Source organism: Protopterus annectens, chromosome 1.part2 (assembly GCF_019279795.1).
Source record: "Protopterus annectens isolate FY-2018-M chromosome 1.part2, PAN1.0, whole genome shotgun sequence".
Lineage (NCBI taxonomy): Eukaryota > Metazoa > Chordata > Ceratodontiformes > Protopteridae > Protopterus > Protopterus annectens.
Genome location: NC_056727.1, coordinates 1,206,017,080 through 1,206,033,326, shown reverse-complemented (window position 1 = coordinate 1,206,033,326; position 16,247 = coordinate 1,206,017,080). Strand labels below are relative to the sequence as shown.

Genomic DNA, 16,247 nt, shown 5'->3' with positions numbered 1-16,247 from the left:
AGCACAGCAGAAGGTGAGGTTGTTGTGCAGTAGGCAGGTAAGCTGCAGGTTATCATATTTTTGTTTAAGTAGTCACATCCCAGCAACAGAAACTAGGACGATGCTTATATACAGTATGCACTGCAAACTGCCAGAGCTCCATTGGCGTGAATGTGTTAATGTGACAGGTGCACGTCAGGTGAACCTCCTTATCTGATATGTGGGGACATCCATTCCACATTACCTCCACCCCACTATTAGTTAACTGACCTCTGCTAAGAGCTGTGTATGCCAGCAGCACTGTGTACAATGACCACCATCAGGTTAAGGCTGTACACCAATGCTAGGATCATCCTAGGTTCTGCCACAGGAATCACCACTGAATCCAGGTCAACAGCAGCACAGAAGGCTACCTTATTTCAGTACCATTAAACAGACATATATATCTAGATCCTTGCACAATTTTGGCAAGATGGACATGAAAATGATCAAGATTACAAAATGTGATTCATTCTGAAGCAACTGCACTTCATAATATCCAGGAGCAATTAGTCTCTCTGTATTCAATGCAGATATACTGCAGCAAAACTCCAAATTATTTCTCTTTTAATAGCACTTGGTGATACAGCCTCAGAAGTCAGTTTGCTAAAGTAACAATTACTTAAAATAATTGCTATAATGACTGCCATGCTTTTCACTAGTCCAGCTTGACATTCTGACTCTTTTTCTTTTTAGTTTTGTTCTGTCTTTTTTAAACAAAAAACATCTTTATTGAATTATCACTCATGCCATACATAATCATACATTTATGTAAATGAAAACAAATATTGACATATTTTCAGTTGCAAACATTATAAATCACATATAATGTTCTGTATAGTCATTGTCAATGGAGCATTGTATAGCTCATTCAATTCCTTCCTTCCCTTAAACCTCATTCCTCCTCCAAAACATTCTGCATGTATTGTTTAAAACATTCCTATTTTTCAATGTAATTTGCTCCCACCCTTTTCTAAAGATCCCACTTCCAGTTCTTTTATCTCTGTTACTATATTCACTACTTCTAGTATGGTTGGTATAGACTCTGATTTCCACTTTCTAGTAATTGCTGTTTTGGCAGCCACCAGGATTAAACCCAGCAAGGCCTCACTATGTTTAGGCAATTATGATTCTGTAACACAGCGCAAAAAATAATTTCCTTAGTTACACCAATTTGCTTACCAAGGATTTCTGACGGAATAGTCTGCAGGGAATGTTTAAAGTCTGCTGACTCAGCACACTCCCCAAAAATATGTTCCCAATTTCCTCTTTCATCTCCATCATACCTCTTAACATTTGGAATCTATCTGAGGAAAAATTCTTTGGAGTCAGCTTAGGGTATAAAAATACCTATGCAATCACTTCCAAGCAAAAATCCTAAATCTTCTAGACTTTGTTGCTTATTTGGGAGCCATACATATAGCCTCCCATTGTTTCTTTGAGGATTTCTTATCCATTCTCTCATCCCAATCCTTTCTAACTTTCTCTGATTGATTCCTATAGTTATCATGCAATATTTTATATGTCTTACTAATTGTCCCTTTTTAACAGCGGCTTCTGTTCAAGATTCTACTAAAAACTCTACGAGTGCTGGTCTTTCACTTAGGATCCCCCTATTCCTTTCTATTTGCCTGTACTCTAGCCTGCAGTCCAAATGTCTTCTTGACCTCTACCAATTGTATTACCTTTGTCTCTCTAATTATTTGGTCCAACACTTCATTTCCTTGGTCTATTTTCCCCAGCAAATTGCAATCCGCTCTTGCATATTATCTGTACACCTAATTACAATCATCCCTATTGACAGGATCTCCTTTTTCCATTCCCATTTTGGCTTAGTTCTTAAAATACTTTCTGCTACCTTATGAATATAATATTCTGTATGGCTACTGTTATTCTCCTTAAGGATTAGCATCCAAAATCCCAGTCTGTCCTTATTTCTTGAGTTTCCCCCTGTTTCATCATCATCCCTTTCCACTTTAAATTATAGCTTTCTGCTTGTGCTATGTATAGGAGCTTAAACTGTATAGCTCTGAAATACCCCTTCAAATCAGCTAATCCCAAACCACCTTGTTCTATTGCAGGGATCAACTTATCTTACTTGAATATTGCCCTCTTCCCTCCCACATAAAATCCTTCAACTCTTTATTAACTGCTGTCCACAACTTCTCCTCTCTTTGAAAAAATTATGCCTGTCCTGTATATAAAACTAAAAGGACTAAAAACATTTTCACTGCTTGTATCTTGCTATCCATAGCCATAAAACAGAGCTTCCAATTTCTCATTTTTTGTATTATCTTTTAAGTCTCTTCCCGCATATCTTTAGCTGCCATAGCAGAATTCTTCTTAAGCCATACTCCCCATACGCATGGGTATTGCTGAACCAATTTATATATGAGGTACATAATTTACAGCCTATAGCCTTTGTTTTATCTTCGATAATTTTGTATCCCAAAAGGACTTGAAAGTGTCTCAGAATGTTCTACAACACTGAAATGTCCTTTTCTGGTTTTATCAGGTACACAATAATATCATCAGCAAATAAAGTCAACTTTTCTTGATAACCATACCAATTATATCCTTGAATTTCTGAGTCCCTTATCTTCTTTGAAAAGGATTCTAAATATAGCACAAATAACAACGGGAAACAGAACACCCCTGCCTGGTTCCTGTGTTGAAACAGAACACCTCTCCCTGACTGTTTGCAGAAACCATGCAGTAAACAGTGCACAACTGCTATATTATGGAACTACAAATACACTGTTACTGCTACCTTATGCATTTTCCACTGACAATGTAATTTGTCAGCCTGTATTTCCTTACCATGTTCTTTTTAAATAAGTGAACAGATTACTGTAGAATGTGCAGTGAAGTTGTATGTTAAACTAAGACAGCAGTAACTTCATTTGATTTAGCCATGACATTTTATAGTGCAAGAGAAAATGAATTATTTTTTTCCACCTGCATTTGCATTTAAAATACAGTCTAGATGGGTATTTCATATAGTTTTAGTAACTTTTACAGTGGTATGAATTTTTAGTAAGAATATTTTCAGTTACTTGTTTTTCAGAGCCCATTTCCCAAGTAGCTATTGAAAATGTTATCAGTCTACTATTCTGTTGCAGTATAGAAAGAAATCATAGGAGAATCTCAAGAGTTAAAGTGGGAAACTAACTTACCTTTCAACTTTTTAATGCAAGAAATCTGCCAAATATAATGGGGGGAACAAAGGTTCAAAATCAAGGATGAATTTTAAATATTGTTCCTGCCAGCTTAGAAAGTTGCTAGAATAACAGGTTTTGCATTAGCATGCATTTTCTGAAGCGTATGCTGTCTGAAACTCGAATGCCTGTCATTATTAATGACTTCAAGTCCTCAATGATTTGAGAGAAAATCAGAAATTTTATGATGAACAGATCGAAATTATTAGGCAAAAATCTGATCAGCTGAGAGGTATGAAAATAACCGGTCTGTACTGAACAAAAATGTTACTACAGCTTACTTTATCCAGATGACAGTACCCTCAAAAGGCAAGGGTAAGTCACGTAGAAAATACTAAGGTCGTGAAACAAAACCCAAAGCCGCTGCCTCCCTGGAATGCTCCTGATAATTTAGTCATCATATTAAAAATCTCCATTTAAAGTGGCAACTGCTTTGTCACTAAGGCAGCCATATTTCAAAGACACATTCTAGTAATCACGATAACATCACTTCTCATTATCTTTAACTGGCAAAAACTTGTGTTTGTTAACTGGAGTAGAGGACTGATCCTGATGGACCTTCTTCAGGCTCAGTCTGGGAGTTAAGCGATGTGCTCATATTCATACAGTCGTCAAATGGAAGCTGAGAAAATCAACCCATATACTACAGGAAGCAGATCCTAGACTAGTAGTCATATTCCCGTAGTTCACAGAACAGCAAGGGTAATCAGCAAAGAGTGGTGTTACATCCATGTACAAATCGGCTAAGCGCAAATGACCAGCATTGATTATGGCAAAGCACAACCCTGCACAGAAACACTTATAGCAGATCTGCATATTCTAGTCGTCTTAAGTTTCTAGTCATAAGTTAGGTTCTCTGAAGTTTGTTCCATGCAGAGGCAGCTGTATGTACATTGAGTCCGGTGCACTTGTGCCCCTAAGAGAGATACACATGTGTGCTACAGTGGTATTCACAGTGTGGCTAAGCCTCATTTGCATAATACATTTTTAAGTCAGCATCAACTTATATCAATTTTCCTCAGCCCTCTATTTTGGGTTGCGTTTACCTGCACTTGGCAACAGCACACCAAGTAAAACACCACTGAACTTAAATCATGTTTGAGTAACTTGGGCAAGCAGAAATTAGTTGGAAAAGGCAGGAATCACTGTAATTCATTGCCAGCTGTTGCACAGTACACTTGCTTTACTAGACATGAAATTTAATGTTTTTTCACTAATTATAACCGATATGATTCGGAAATTTTAAAAGTGCCTTTACTGCTGTCTCTGTATATCAGGGAGCTTACTGTTTAAAATTGCCACTCTGAATGGGTAAAGGGGAAGGGCAGGTAATCTTCAGTAATGAATGAAATGCATTACTCTGCTTATTAGCACACAAACACACACTCATGGCAAACATATACATGGATATCTGCTACTACAGCAGAGAAGAGCACAACACAGGCAGAAGGAAGAGAAGACAGAAAACCACAAGTCAGAGCCAGTGCTGCAATGGGCATCTGTAATACAGGCCATTCATTGTTCACATTTATTACATTTTCATATAAGGACGGCAGGTGTCACCTTATTACTTTTGTCACATTTGATTAAATGTTGCAGAATGATGCAGTGGCAGAAAGCAAGACACAGGAGAAACAGCTGTTGTGATATTATGAAGAATTTGGTAAATTGTACTATTTTGGTATAAGATGCTACTTTTTATCAGTTAAGATACCTTCTTTCATCTTGATGGCATGAGATGACAGCTAAGTGCATTTTAAGGTAAAGATATGCTGTGAGCCCTTAGTTAATACATTTATGTCTGTGTTTGCATTGAAGCACTTACAGATATCATCAAAAACAACTTGACTATAACAACAGCATATTTCAAAATTATAATATCTCCTATACATGCAAATGTAGCACAAATAGATAGATAAATAACACAGATAGTTAGAATTCCAAGACAGAAACTGATAATGTCTAATTTCTTTTCAGTCACTCTATCTGAAAAGTACTGTCTAAGATCTTGAAAGTACAGTTCAGAGTATGATAACAGATCAGGCACCACCTTCATTTTAAGATATATTAATTAGATAATTGACTAAGTATGAAACACATCAAAGCTACATGATATCTCTCCTATTAATAGCTTTTCACTTATTGAACTGATCTGTCTCAATCAAATACTCCCTGAATGCATATCAGTATTGGCTGTAAGTGTCCTAACAAAACATTAAAATGTCATAGCATCTGAAAGCGGAAGACAATTTCATATCTCCTTTAAGCAAAGCTACCAGCATAAAGTGTTTTTGTTTTCTTTTAATTTTGTTAAACAGCTTTTCGTTTCTAATATTACCATCCATAATAAGTGATGTGTTTAACAGATGCTTAAGACCACTGCTATGAACTGGCAAAGGTGTGAATTGTGGTTAGCCATCTAAAATCTGAAACCCAGTGGTACGCTGCATAATTTGATACTACCTAAATCATCTTTGATCTATATCAGACTGTGTACTCATAGCAATGATTCAGCTTTCTGACATCCAGTCATCCATTTGCCGATAATCTGCTTTATCCATAGGGTCATAGACACACAGGAGCCTATTCTGGCAACCAAGATACACAACGTACATCTTAGTTTATTTGTTTACTTGGTCTGTACTGTAGTGCCCTGAATTAGATTCATGCTTTTCATTTTAGGCAGCTAACCCATATTGGTCTTCCCGAGGAAGTTCTACTACCCTCTCAGGTGGCCGATTCCGATGTCCATCCTGTCGTCATGAAGTGATCCTGGACCGCCATGGAGTCTATGGCCTGCAGAGAAACTTACTTGTGGAGAACATCATAGATATCTACAAAGAAGAATGTACCAAGTATGTTGCTATTTTATCATTTTGCTTAATTATTTATATACGAGAGATGGATAGCCATGAGTACCACACTGAAATAAAATGCAGTTATGATCTAGGATGAAAAAGGTACTGAAATAAAAATACAGAGAAAGTGCACTTAAAATAAACAATGAATTACTATACTTTTGACTAATATGACAAAGAAAAAGGTTTAATAAATAGGAACACAAACCTATAAATCAAAGCAGGTCCAGGAAGAACAGGTAATGTTTGGTCATGAAAGCAGTAAAGACTGGAAAATGAAAGGTTTGAAGCTGTTTAAATGAGAGAAGGCAACAAAAGCCCTAAGCTATATATACATAAATGGATTCACTATACAATCTCGAAATACTGAAATGTCGAATTTCAGTATTTCGAGACTGAATAGTCGAAAAACCACATACACAAAAAATCACGAATACTACAATTGCGACCATTCACACACACACACACACACACACACACACACACACACACACACACACACACACACACAAACCAGGACATAATCACACACACATATTCACCTGCCTAACTAAACGAACATAACAACACACACAAACACACTTAACCTACCTATAAGCAGGGGGGCAAGCCCCCCTGCACCCCCTATACCTCCCTACTTATATATTCTAACTCCGAGGTCGCACTAAACACACAAACACACAAAAAACACCACCGCACACACTCACACACATTAGAATCCCTACCCGTTATCCTCAAACACACAACACTTACCTGAAACCCCAGATAAATCCACAAACCGCACCACACATCATGAATGCGACACCACGATAGCGGGGTATTCGGCATAGTGTAGTTTTGGTTAACTGCACTTTCCACTATTCAGTCTCGACGTACTGAATTTCGGCATTTCAGTACATTGAGATTGTCTAGTGTATCCACACACACACAAACACATATATATATATATATATATATATATATATATATATATATATATGTTTGTGTGTGTTTGTATGTATATATATATATATATATATATATATATATATATATATATATATATATATATACATTTATATATTTATGCATATGTAAGCGTACATAGGAGTATATAATAATGTATATATGTCCAGCTATATATATATATATATATATATATATATATATATATATATATATATATATATATATATATATATATATATATTTCTTTGTTTTTATGTGTGTGTGTGTCCCCGCATATGTGTGTGTATGTTTGTATGCATGTTTTCTTGGATGTGTAATGTGTATTTCACTTAGAATAGGGACAAAAGACTGCAATGAAATATGTTTCTTAAAAATATATTAGCTTTAAGGAACACATTGTAGGTGACCCTCTTCTGCCTCCTGGACAACAGAAAGTTATACAAGCCAGATGCACCTACTGCTTAGGGTTATTAACTTAATATGATAACACTGGGAATTTACCCATAAAATAGACACTATTTTCCCCATGCGTACAAGGAAAAAGGAATGCCTTGAATATTGTTTCAGTCTGTTGAAGTCTGCATGAACTTGTATGAATTAAAACATGATAGTGACAAATACTTTGTGCGGATCTTACCAGTGAGAAATAATTGTATTTTCTAAGTAAGCAAGTAAGATGCAAGCTTTTAGTCAGTTGCTCCAATCAGCTGAGCTCACATCACGTACAGTCAATGGGATGCAACTAAGGCAGGAAGTAAGTGGTTAGACAATGTGTTAGACACAAATAGAGCAAAGAATAAATGCAGAGACACAGTGCCTAAATGCTCTTAGTTCAGGATCTATATACAAAGGGAGACTGCATCTGATAAAAGAATAGTGCAAGAACTGCTGCATACCTCTCAACTGTCCAGATTTTTGCAGAATGTCCAAATTTATGCCTCATATTTTTGGAGTGTGACTCATAAAATGTGTGGTTTTGTGGGAAATCACTGAAGATTGAATTCATTAAATAATGACAGACATCTGAGTTTCAGACTTCATATCCTTCATAAAAATGCAAGCTAGCACAAAACCTGTTTATTCTAGCAATTTTATAAGAGAAATATTTAAAATCTGTTCCTTTTTTTAGCCTTTGTTCCCCCCCCCCCCCATTATTTTTGGATTTGTCCAGACTTCTTGAACTAAGAAGCTGAGACGTCTGCCTGTGTGCAGAGAGCAGTGGGCCTGAAACCAGTATCATAAAGGCCGCTTACAGGCAGACAGTGTATAGGGTAGGAACTGTTCAAGCTGTTCTTGTATAGTAGATTAGCAAGATAACAGTATGCAATAAGCTGGTAGTGTACATCAGTGTAGTCTAAACATACCCGCTAGCACTGGCAGTGCAGTGCAAGAAATGTGCATACCTGTATATGCTAGTACTACTGCCCATCAGGCTGATAGTACAAAGAATGTGCAGGCTGCTGATAGGCTAATTTTTGGTAGTGCCTGGTGGTGAAGGCTGTTGATTTTCTGAATATTGGCAATGCCAGGCAGTGAAGGCTGTTGGACACTTCTTTACTGGCAGGTTTTCAGACTTTATAAAGACAAAAAACAAAACTTCACAAATAAGAAAATGTTCTCTAAATTAACAGGCAAGGAAGAAACCATATTGATAATAGTTAAAGCTAATGGAAACAATAGCACATAACGCATGCAGATACCATCTTTTTAGGAGAGAGTCTACGTAGACCCTAGCAGGAGCACTTCATCTGCTTTAGATTTCTACATTTGTAAATCTAAAATTATTTTATATCTTTTATGATTCCCTGCACATATATCTTTTAAATATGCTGGTATTTAATATTTTGTTTTTCAGTTTTCTACATGTTGGTTATAATGTCTAGAAAACAGGTACTTAAATACCTTAAAATAAACAAAAGAGAAATTAAATATCTCACAGCTCTGAAGCAGTGTATAAAAAGCATTTGCTTCAGTCTTCCCTGGGGACTTGATGTCAAGACTGTGTTATTGGCTTATCCTTTTGGTTACTCCACTCAATCCTTATTGGCTGCCTGCCAGCATGCCACACCACAAAAATGGTCACATTTCATTTGATGCTAGAGTGCTGGTACAGTTCCAATGATCTGCTTGTGACAGTCGTGTCTATGGCCAACAGGACCAGTGCAGAAGCAGGCATATAACAATAATTGCACTTGTCAGGTGGTAAGCACCCTCCCTAGAGAGAAAGAGTTGCAATGCATTGCCATTCTTGAGCTCACAAGTGGCAAATGGCATAAACCCAAATCCTCCTCCTGGAGAAAAAGATGCTAGCACCGGCGTTCTTTCTAGATCGTTTGGACTTCTGCCATAAGTTGCACTGTTTGGGAATTCATCAGAAATCCAGCGAAGGGTTAAGGATCTGGTAGGTATAGTCACACTAAGACCTGTGACATTATAACACTGCAGCTCCTATAACACTGACATGAGCTGACAGAAAGACACATGCAAGGCCCAGCCAGGGTTCGGGAGCATTTGTAGATTAGTTTGCTCCAGCAAAGAGCAGGATAATGGAGGCCAGTGTTTTCCCTATTAAATGTTTTATTTATAACTCTTTTAACTAATACATAAACGATAAGGAACTTATTCTTTTGCAAAATCCTCTTGAAGAAAAAAACTTTTATATCTTCTGCATGCTCCTGTGGCTTTAAAGGAACACTCCCATTACGCACACACTTGTGCACACACACACACACACACACACACACACACACACACACACACACACACACACACACACACACACGTACAGACAAATGTCAAATGAATGACCTTCAAATTCTTAATCATGTTCTAGGAAAGTGTCACCCATATTGCAAGAGAAAGGATATTAAGTGATGACATACAGATCTAAACACATGAGATAACCTGGAAAGGGGGGTATCTGTTTTTGTTTGCCAAGATAGAATTAGAAGAGTCAAAAGTGAATAGATTAAAAAAAAGTACTTCTCTGTTTTTTAAATATTCACTAGACAGTAAGAGTCCTGCCACTGATATTTTTGCAGCACTCACTAAGAGTGCAGATGTACACAACAGGTAAGTAAATACTGTCAGCACCTCTTTGTGTCTCAGGGAATGAAACTGTAAGTCAAGTCTATGCAAGTGGAAAGAAACATTTCAATATTTTACATTTTTACTACTTGACATTAATAGAAAAATTCATGTAAAAGAACTGAAAAAATGAATTGTTCAGCTGAATGATGATATCCACATCAGAAAATACCTCCCCATTTAACCCCCATCTAAAACCAGTAGCTCTGAACAGGTTGGCAAGTGATCTACCTTCTATAATTGTAAATAAGAAACGTGACTCACAACAGGTGTGCTAGGTGAATCAGATTTTACAGCTACTTTGTTCTTGTGAAAATATCATGTAGTTAACAGAAAAAGCCTCCCACCACAATAATTTTTGAACCTGGTTATATTAGGCCATATTCAATTTTGTTTCATGGTTAACCCCAAAAATGTAACATTTTCCAGTTCTGAGAAAGGTCCATCATGGTCATAGAAGTACAAGGACTGTATACATCAGGCAAGACATAATATCGCAGGAAAAAAATAGTAACAATAAAAAAATGAGAATTCACTCAACACTTTTAAAATTGTGAATGAATGAGGTGGTATACCCTTGAAAACAATTAAGCTATGCAATTTAAGGCTGACTATGGTAAAACAAAATGATTTTTGAGATCTGAATGACGTAAAAATAACTACTGATGAAATAATCTAGGGTCTAGGTTAATAATACAAATGTTATTTCGTTGAAAAAACTATAGTAGATTAAACGAGACAGCCAACAAGGGGAAGCTGAATAGTTTTCTAGGTGAAGGCAATGTTCCCTTACACTCTGCATGTAGGGGCTGTGTCACTTCAAACAGCATCACATAAAGAACTGAGAGGTAAGATCACCTGGGGTAGAAATCCCTTTAAGGGTTTGTTTGCTGTACTGAAGCTGCTATTTCAGTTTTAGGCAGCGCTGTGCCTCCATATAAGTGAACCCTGTCACCTGTATAAGTTATGACTGCACATAAGCTCAGTGCCATACAATAAAGTGAACCTAAAAAACAAGGATGATCTCTTAAAAATATAAGTACCAGAAAGTACTGCTAATGTTACTGAATAAATAACACAATGTATAAAAGCTCTTGCAGAGGATAATTTTCATTAAATATCAGTAAAAGTAAAAATGATAAATGGATGGAGGATGGAATTTTCAAAAATATTATATTTCATGATACAGTATTGGCCTCATAGAGTTTGTAAGAATTTAAAAATGTATTCAACATTCAGTAGAGAAAGGTTGTTTACTTTGAGCAAACAGAATCATTATTTAGATGCTTAATGCTAAAGACATGAAACAAAAATCCTTGAATTGTATGTATGATACAAACTTGAACTACTTTTGCTTTATTATACAGTTGTGCTATTTCCTCAATGGGTCAGTCATCTATAGAGTTATTTCTTAACAGACCTATCTAAACAAGACTTGATCAAATGAAACTCAACCTGAGTGTTGCTGTAAGACAGAAACAGTATTTACAGACAATTTGGCATGATAAACATGTAATGACAGATCTTTTAATAATTCAAATGCATTGTACTTCTCTGGATACAATGAGGGACATCTGAAATGGATCCTAGATGTGAAAACTAAACAGGTCCAGTTTTATTTCATGTTAAAGGGGCAGGCACTGGTATCTCTCACAAGAGAGGCACTGACCAAATGACTGTAAGAGTGATTGATATCACCTTTTATCCTTGATGCGGTAAATTGATATGCTGAAAAAATGGTTGCACTAATACAGGTATTTACAGAGCTGTAAGAGAATGACAGTGATAGACACCTCACAAGAGGTATGTTACTAAACAGTGACACAGAAAAGTCAGAGAGGATTTGAAAACCACCTCTACATTTAACTTTTTGATCAAGAGTCTTCTAACTAAAAGCACTTATAAATGCTTCAAGAATGCTTGCCCAATACAACATATGAACTCAAAAGAACCATTTTATTTTTGGAAAAAAATCAGTAATGCTTCCTTCATTAAGAGGGTTGAGTAATATGGTATACCAAAGCTAGCTGCTAATTCAGTATTACAGCAGTGATGAGTTTCTTAAAAATGAGTTGTGGCAACTGTGCAAAATAGTGACTGTGCATAATCACAGTGCCAAACAATAAAATGTGCATAATCACAGTGCCAGACAATAAAATGTGCTTAATGAATATAGTTGCCATCCTCAAGTGTTCATTTTTAGTATAGTACAATACAGCATTCTTCAACCATCTTGTTTTCGAATGATAGTGCTTTTCTGGTCTAATATCTTTTAGCCACATGTTCTACTCTGCTCATTTGTTGTATCCAGAAAACAGAATATGTATCACTCAGAAACTGTTCACAGGTAAAGACTGCTATGCTAATCACTTCCTAGGTCCAGTTACATCTGTAATAACCCAGGTGTTGGTGGCTATAAATGGAATAACCTGATGTTGATAAGCACTATTTTAATAGATTGTTTGGCCTTCTGTCTCCCCAAAAGCATTGAGCTACACCCCTTTTTGTTCCAGTCATTAACCAGTGTCTGAGGGCAGAGAAGATGGGGACCATGAGCTAACATCCTGTAGGGAGTCAGAAGATAGTATCTTCTGCTACTACCACCTCACTTTCTTGGCCAGTAGGCATGGTGCAATACTTGGTATGGTCACCATCAATATGACCACATACTTATGCACACCCGCTGTACTGACCTAGAGAGCAATTCTCTCTTTGGAGGACATGTGGCACAATTACATGAAGCATAGGCCTTTGAGGTAACTTGCAGATGTCATCCCTGCAGCACTATACATAGCATCACCCCCAAACACACAGACACACACCAAAAGAAAGAGACTGCATCAGTTGCTTGGTCCTTCTCCAAACCCCCCACCTCATAGTTAGAACCTTTACTGCTTTAACAAAGAATTGACCCTAGGTTGTCTGTGCTGTTTTCAGGTATGCATCCTTCTGTGCCATGTCAGTTACAGGCATTAGTTTAACACTTAGGACCAGAGTTCTGCCCCAACATGAAAAAATTAATAGGAAAATATTGTGGAAATGGAAAATATTGCTGACTGAAATGTAATACAAAATTCTGTGCTAAACCACAATGACATATGACCTAAGTAGAAAATTAACAGTGACAGAACATATAGCACTAAAATTTTGTTTTCTTTATAAACTGAAATATTGCATTAGAATGAGATAGTGGATTAAGAGATTGTGTGGGTTGCTGTCATTCTGCAGTACAACCAACTAATCTATGGATGTTTCTGGCCAGACCACTGAAGAAGAAAGGTGAACAGGTCATGTGCAAAGAGCATGAAGATGAGAAGATTAATATTTACTGTGTCACCTGTGAAGAACCCACCTGCTCCATGTGCAAAGTATTTGGGGCCCATAAAGATTGTGAAGTCGCACCACTCAAAAACATCTACCAAAAACAAAAGGTATACAGTTTTGTGTTTCCTGTTCTTCTTGCCATCTCTGTCTTTCTGTTTGCCTTAGTTTTCTGTATCTGCCATCCATCTCCACAGTGAATGCTTCATTTATCGTGTATGTGCCGAGAATTGCTTTATTCCCAGAATAAAGTCTTTACAATCAAGAATATATACACTTAAGTTAGGCATGTCGTATATGTCACCACAGGCACTGGAAGTCATTTTGCTGCCAGGCAGTGAAATAAGCTGAGGTCTTTAAGCTGATCTTGCCTGCTTATCTGTTTAGAAATTTAGACTGGACCATTGAGCCAAATGCTGGTTTCCCATCACTGCCATTGGTAAGTGCACCACATACAGCCATCATACACTATGCCTCTAAACTGTAAGTAACATATGCATAGTGGAGTCGAATGTCTCATATTTTACATTGAAGGATTGTTTGAGGAGTATACCAACATTTTTATAACAAAATGTAGTTTGTTGTACCTGGGTACTAACTCTTATTATTGTGGGCTTGTTTATGAGACAAATATATTAGGCAAGTTAATGGAAAAGAATGAAATGATATTTAGGTAAGACCTGGGGCTTCTCAAAGAGGAGACAGTGAAATAGGTAAAATCAGTGATTATGTGGCATTTCCTTCACATAACAAGGGATGATCTGTCACATGCCAGACTAGTTATGTGTGGTTTTAGGGTTAAGGATTCATTCATTCATTATTTATTTGTTAATCTATTAATCCTTTGATTATTCACTTAATCCATTTCAGAGTCACAGAGGAGTCATAGCCTCTGCCAGTACTCAGTAGATGCAAGGTAAAAAAATTAATCCTAAATGGGGCATTATATCATCACAACACACACACACACACACACACACACACACACACACACACACACACACACACACACACACACACACACACACACACACACACACACACACACACACACACACACACACACACAGGTTCATAGGTTGGTACTAGACTTTCAGCCCTAGGGCCTATACAAGTCTAGCCATAACAATTCCCTGGCTATTTCTTCCCACACTATTTACTTCCCTGGATCCCTGTCTAGCAGGGCGACTGACGTGATCCCTGGGGTGAATTTCCTTTCTCCCATCCAGTCATCAAGGTTCCTTTTGAAGAGGGCCAAAGAGGTGCTCTGCTTGACATGTATGGACAGTCTATTCCAGAGTCTGGGGAGTCTCTGGGTCAGGAACCTATCCCTCCAGCATGTTTTGTTTATTGTGATGACAAGGTTTAGATCCCTGGAGCATGTGGCTCTGAGGGATTGGGATTTCTTTAAGTGTAGCATGTCCAACAGCTCTGGGTTTGACACAGCCTTGTATGTTAAGCAGAGATGGCCTCAGAGTAGACGATATGTGACAGAGTATAGCTGGAGTTTTTAAGGCGGTCAGCATTGGGCATCTGCTTTAGGCCTGTGATTCTTTTAGTGAGGCATTTCTGTGGCCTTTCCAGTCGTTGCAGATGTCTTGATAGGTACATACCAAATGGGGAGTTGTATTCTATAATGGGTCTAATGAGGGATGAGTACAGTGGGACAATGACCTCCCTTTTTCTGGATGAAAAGCCCTTAGTGATGAGGTGTACAACATAGTAGGATTTCCTGACTGTTGTGGCGATGTGGTTATTGAAGGTGAGACCACTGTCTACCTGTGTCCCTAAGTCTCTTATCACACTTTCAGTGTTTAGTGTACTGCCACCTATGTGGTAATTCACGGGTGCATGTTTTTTCCCAGGGGGGATAACTATATATTTCTTGGCATTGAGCTTGAACCCATGGCTCTGGCACCAAGCATCTGTTTCTGTAAAGCCCTTTTGTAGACTATCGACATCATTTGGGGATTCAATAATGGCTCCCAGTTTTCAGTCATATGTGAACTTTGTTAGCCAGAGTCCCTTAGTGTTGGCCTGTACTTCAGAGAAGTAGATGCCAAACAAGAGAGGCCCCAGGACTGAACCCTGAGGTACTCTACTTGTCACTTGTCTGGAGCTGGATTTGGAATCAGCTACTTTACCATTCATTCATTCTAACACTGCACACAAGCTAGGGGCAGGTTGGAGGAGTACAGTTTCACCTGGCACATTTCCAAATGTGTGTGAGGAAAATACGGCTCACAAAAGCAATTTATCTGATATTTACTGAAATTATCTGAGCTGCTGAGTCTTAAAGATAAATCTGCATATTCTGCTATCTGTAGCATTAGCAAGTGTTCACAGAATGTTATTAATTCTTAACAGTACCTCTCTGGCACAACATTTGTATATTAGTACAGTTTAAACTGGAATTCTTTAGAAGGTTGAACTGTAATTAATACATCTCTAGGATGCATCATTTTGACCTTAGCAGGATAATCCCTCTAATTGTACTGAATAAGGAAAAGGAGACAGCACTCAGTTTTGAACAGTTCTATGAACAATTCATCTTGCTGGACTTGCAGCCTGCTGTAGATTGTTCCTTAGGAAATGGTACTTCTTACAGATGTGTAGTCCAGAAAAGAATGCATTATTAAGCTCTGCTGTAGATTGTTCCTTAGGAAGTGCTACTACTTACAGACATGTAGTCCAGAAAAGAATGTATTATTAAGTTCTGCTGTAGATTGTTCCTTAGGAAATGGTACTTCTTACAGATGTGTAGTCCAGAAAAGAATGCATTATTAAGCTCTGCTGT

The 16,247-nt window shown here is 37.4% G+C and overlaps 1 protein-coding gene across 2 annotated transcripts in view; it reads left to right on the top strand.

The window, feature by feature from the left end:
* The window catches only part of TRIM63 (tripartite motif containing 63), a 98,422-nt gene that overhangs the window by 25,430 nt on the left and 56,745 nt on the right, over positions 1 to 16,247 (top strand). For both annotated transcript variants that reach the window (XM_044060062.1, XM_044060064.1), the window contains exons 2-3: positions 5,919 to 6,091; positions 13,392 to 13,560. In XM_044060062.1, the coding sequence (XP_043915997.1) occupies positions 5,919 to 6,091; positions 13,392 to 13,560 (342 nt within the window). The remainder of the gene's footprint in view (positions 1 to 5,918; positions 6,092 to 13,391; positions 13,561 to 16,247) is intronic.